Below are 4525 nucleotides of genomic sequence, written 5' to 3' on the forward strand. Positions count from 1 at the left end.
TCCATCAGAGCTTTCGCCTCCACCAAGTTCAACACACCACCACCCTTTGGTTCAGGAACCTAACAAGATATGCTATGGCATATCGTTCCCCCATTTTTAATTGAAGCCTATAAAGTTGCATAAAAATCGTTTGCTCTGCTCAAGTCAACAAGATATGCTATGGCATATCGTTCCCTCATTTTTAATTGAAGCCTATAAAGTTGCATAAAAATCACCTCAGTTTATCCCCCTATGATATCATCACTCCACCATCGATTCAAATTCCCCTCCTCCCCCTCCTCCATCAGAGCTTTCGCCTCCACCAAGTTCGACCCACCACCACCCTTTGGTCCACAAGGGAGCGGCAGCGGCACGGCAAATGCCAACACTGGAGGGGCTAGCTGGGAGAATGACCCTCGATTCCAGGTAGTATAGGGAGAGGGGGGAGGGGAGGACAATGGAAGTGCTTTATTAATATAGGGGGAAGGACAATGGAAGTGCTTCATTAGTATGGGGGGAAGGACAATGGAAGTGCTTTATTAGTATAGGGGGGAAGGACAATGAAAGTGCTTTATTACTATAGGGGGGAAGGACAATGGAAGTGCTTTATTAGTATAGGGGGAAGGACAATGGAAGTGCTTTATTAGTATAGGGGGGACAATGAAAGTGCTTTATTAGTATAGGGGGGAAGGACAATGAAAGTGCTTTATTAGTATAGGGGGGAAGGACAATGAAAGTGCTTTATTAGTATAGGAGGGAGGACAATGAAAGTGCTTTATTAGTATATGGACTGGTCGATAAATCATACTGTAGAGGGCGGGGAGGCAGAAAAGGACAATACTCAATGATACCATTCATTATCATTCATACTGGTGAAAAAATTAATGTGTAAAGAAGAAAAGACAATCACAATTCCATTCCTTATCATACAGATTGATCGAAAAAATTTCTTGACCCTCGATTTAATAAAGGAAGAGGAGGATAATTATATTATTCCTTAGTATATATGCTGGTCGAAAATCATTTTTTAATCAAATTTTTTCCGCATTTTTGGTAGTAGCGATATGAAAAAAAACACTAGTGAAAAATATATTTCACGACTACAGCATATCACCGCGTTGAATATCGCGTCACCACTTAACCGCATAAAACGGGTAGTTGTGGAACTCCATTATATCTTTTAATCGTCTACAATGACTGTCTGTCAGGCTCACAAAAAACTAGATCAAGGAAGGATGCCCCCTAAGGATTGGAAACTAGGCCCGTATGCAGCAAACAAATTCTTCGTCAGCCCGTCAAAGGTGATAGAAATCTGCGGGGGGATTTTGTTTACTGTAGGAGATCTCGACGTGATAGTAAATTTGTATAATAAACTTTTCGTTCATCTGAAGTCATTAATTACATTACAATGGAGTTCCACAACCCGTTTTACGTGAAGTGGCGTGAAACTCGGTGAAAAACGCGATATTTGCGCCTTGCAATAGTCGCGATATATGTTTTTCATATCACTAGGGTGAAACTCCAATTTTCCAGTGGGGATAAATATGGACATGGTCAACTACATGTGTTGGTAACAAAGAATGAGCAAATTCATGTTGGTTTCTGTATTATACTTCTACCCGAATTTGTATATAAACTCCTGAGCTCAGCAGCTGAGGGAAGGAAACATAGATTTTTCTCACACTGGTTAGAAATATGCACATTGTCAACTACATGTGATACTGACAATATGAAAATTCTAGGTGGAAATTCCGAGAGAAATTCATCAATTTCTGTATACTTCTGCCCGATTCCCTATAATTAGTGAGGAAACTCCTGAGCTCAGTTGAGGTAAGCAGACGTATATTCCTACTCCAACACCACCTGATAATTTTCTCTACTCCATAAAATGGCGGTTCATCTCATTGAATGGTGAATTGATGTTTCAGGACCCTTCTGGGTTCACCATGAATGTATTGATTCTCCTAGCATTCGCATATTCGGTCTCCTGCCTGACTCCTGGTGAGAGCTTCTACAGTAGGAGGTAGTAACAACGAGATCAACTTCTAATGGGGTGGTGTTACATATAAATATATTACCTTTAGATCTATATCGATATATGATAAAACGAGGTATGTTATAATTTAAATAATACAATATATAATCATAAAATTACTCCGCGAAAACCGCGATATTCACACTACACAGTAGACGTGAAATATGTTTTTTTTATATTTTGTTTTTTTCAGGAGGCGCCTTATACGAGAACGAATTCGACAAGAATATGATCTACCCGTAGGATGGGATGATGACATTGAGGTGATTATCTTTGAAAATTGGAGAATTTGTGAGAGTAACTTTTACGTGAAAATATTTAGTTTCTATTATATGTGGTTGTATATTAAAAATAATACATTCCTGAGAATCGTCATAGGAAAAAATCGATTGACATTAATATGTATTTTTACACTGTTTGATCATCCTCATTAATTTTTTTTTGCAAGTTCGCGTGAATTTCCACTCGTTTAGTGTTTTACTGCTACCCTTCTTTGTGCGTCTACGGGAGTAAATTCGCTGTACATGTGAAGTGGCGTAATACTCCATGTGAAAAACCCGATATTCAACGCGATGATATGCAGTAGTCGTGGAATATATTTTTCATATCACTAGGGTGAAGAAACTTTATTGTAATTTCATTCGTTTCACGCGAATGTGATATGATGTCGCATGAAGTTGCACCCTTATCACGTTTTTTACGTGGCATTATATTAAAACTCACGTATGAAATTAGTCTTTTATTAGTGTTTTTCATATCACTAGGTTGAAGAACCTCCAGTGTTGAACTTCATTATAGATCCTTTTTGGTATCTCCATTGTTGCGATTGGTTTCTTTCCCATCAGGGTGAGGAGGCCCCTCTAACGCCCTCCGGTTGGGGGACCATTGATCTTGTTACGAGTAACGCAATCGGGCAGAAGGATGATGATGAGAAAGTTATAGTGGTCGCTAGGAAAAGGAAACAACAGCCATAATAGCAATGATAGTTCGGCATGTTTCTGTTGGTGATGAATAAATGTGTTGTATTATGTGTGGGGAATTGTTGTTTTATTGATGATGATGGAGTTATTCGATTTAGCTTGGGGAAAGGAATTTGAAAATAAGATTAGCACGCGAAATTGATGTCCCTAATCGCGAAATTGATTTTTTCAAAGTATATTTAGGGTAAAGGGAAGAAAAAGAATATTTGTTATCTGAAAACGTTTGTAAGAGTGAGATTTCTTAATTTTGAAGGGCAAAATAAAACAACAACTATAACGGTGTCTTTTCAGGGATGTTGCTAGTCATTAAATTTCAAGCCTTTGCTGTATGTGTTTCCGAAACACATTTTTACCGAAACACTGTGTATGAAAACCAAGTTTCGTAATACCAAGTTTTCTCATTCGAAGCTTCTAAAAATAAAAGGGTTTATAGTAGTAGACTGTAATTATATATTTATGCAGTGAGAAGTTATTCAGTGTGGCATACGCAAGAGAACATGAAATCTTTCAAGGCGTACACTTTGCAACTCTTTGTGAAGGGTAGAAAATTGTTATTTCATTGATGATGATGATGGAGTTATTTTTGAGGTTGGAGGACAATAGGAGTTTGAAAATAAAACTCACCAGTTTGACCACTACTCGAAATATATTTTTTCAAGGTATATTTACATTTGTTGTGTTGCGAGTGCAAAAGGGTAGAAAGGGAATATAATTATTATTCGAGACTTTTTAAAAGTAAGATTTGGAGGTGAAGAAAACAGCAACTATAATGGTGTCGTAATAGCAGCAAATGGGGAATTGATATGTTTCAGTTGGTGACGGTTAAATTTGTGGTTTTATGAGGAAAAAATTTTATACAAAATATGGTTTATAAAATAAGTGAGATTTTTTCCATTTCGATAGAGTTTCACCAGTTTTACGTGAAGTGGCGTCGTAAAACTCGGCGAAAAACGCGATATTCAACGCGGTGATATGCAGTAGTCGTGAAATATATTTTCCATATCACTAGGGTGGAGAAACTCCAATGGATCTTACTAGGTTGGGGATATATAAAGGAATTGTAGTTTTATCGAGATGGTGACACCCAGCCGCGGCTGGCAGTTGAAACTATTGATAGAAAAAAGGGAGAAAAGTGGTAGTAGAAGGAGAGTGAGAAAGCAAAGCTATTGGAGTTTCACCCGCGATATGAAAAACACTTGTGAAAAACATATTTCAGGACTACTGTGTAGCGCGGTTATCGCGTTTTCACCGAGTTTTATGCTACTTCACGTAAAACGGGTTAAATTAATGGGTGAAACTCCATTGGAATTGGTTAAATTATTGGGGTTTCTTGACCCTAGTGATATGAAAAACATATTTCACTTGGCGAAAAACGCATATGAGCTGTGAATAACGCGTGGAGTGATCTGTCCGCTGTAATTCGCCACTTCATATCGCGTTTTTCACATACACTATAACGCCACTTCACGTAGTTAAACGGGTAGTTGTGAAACTCCAGTATATATTATAAATATTTATCAATATTGGAGCT

The 4525-nt window shown here is 37.8% G+C and overlaps 1 protein-coding gene across 1 annotated transcript; it reads left to right on the top strand.

Annotated features, from left to right (window-relative positions):
• Positions 1 to 1172: 1172 nt before the first annotated feature.
• Positions 1173 to 4047, top strand: Pmar_PMAR025809 (hypothetical protein; the record flags this gene model as incomplete). The annotated part of the gene is made up of 5 exons (XM_002773311.1): positions 1173 to 1280; positions 1908 to 2002; positions 2208 to 2277; positions 2860 to 2955; positions 4033 to 4047. The coding sequence occupies 5 exons, from the start codon at positions 1173 to 1175 to the stop codon at positions 4045 to 4047; spliced, it is 384 nt and encodes a 127-aa protein (XP_002773357.1).
• Positions 4048 to 4525: the final 478 nt, after the last annotated feature.

This window comes from Perkinsus marinus (assembly GCF_000006405.1).
Source record: "Perkinsus marinus ATCC 50983 genomic scaffold scf_1104296959046, whole genome shotgun sequence".
NCBI lineage: Eukaryota > Perkinsozoa > Perkinsida > Perkinsidae > Perkinsus > Perkinsus marinus.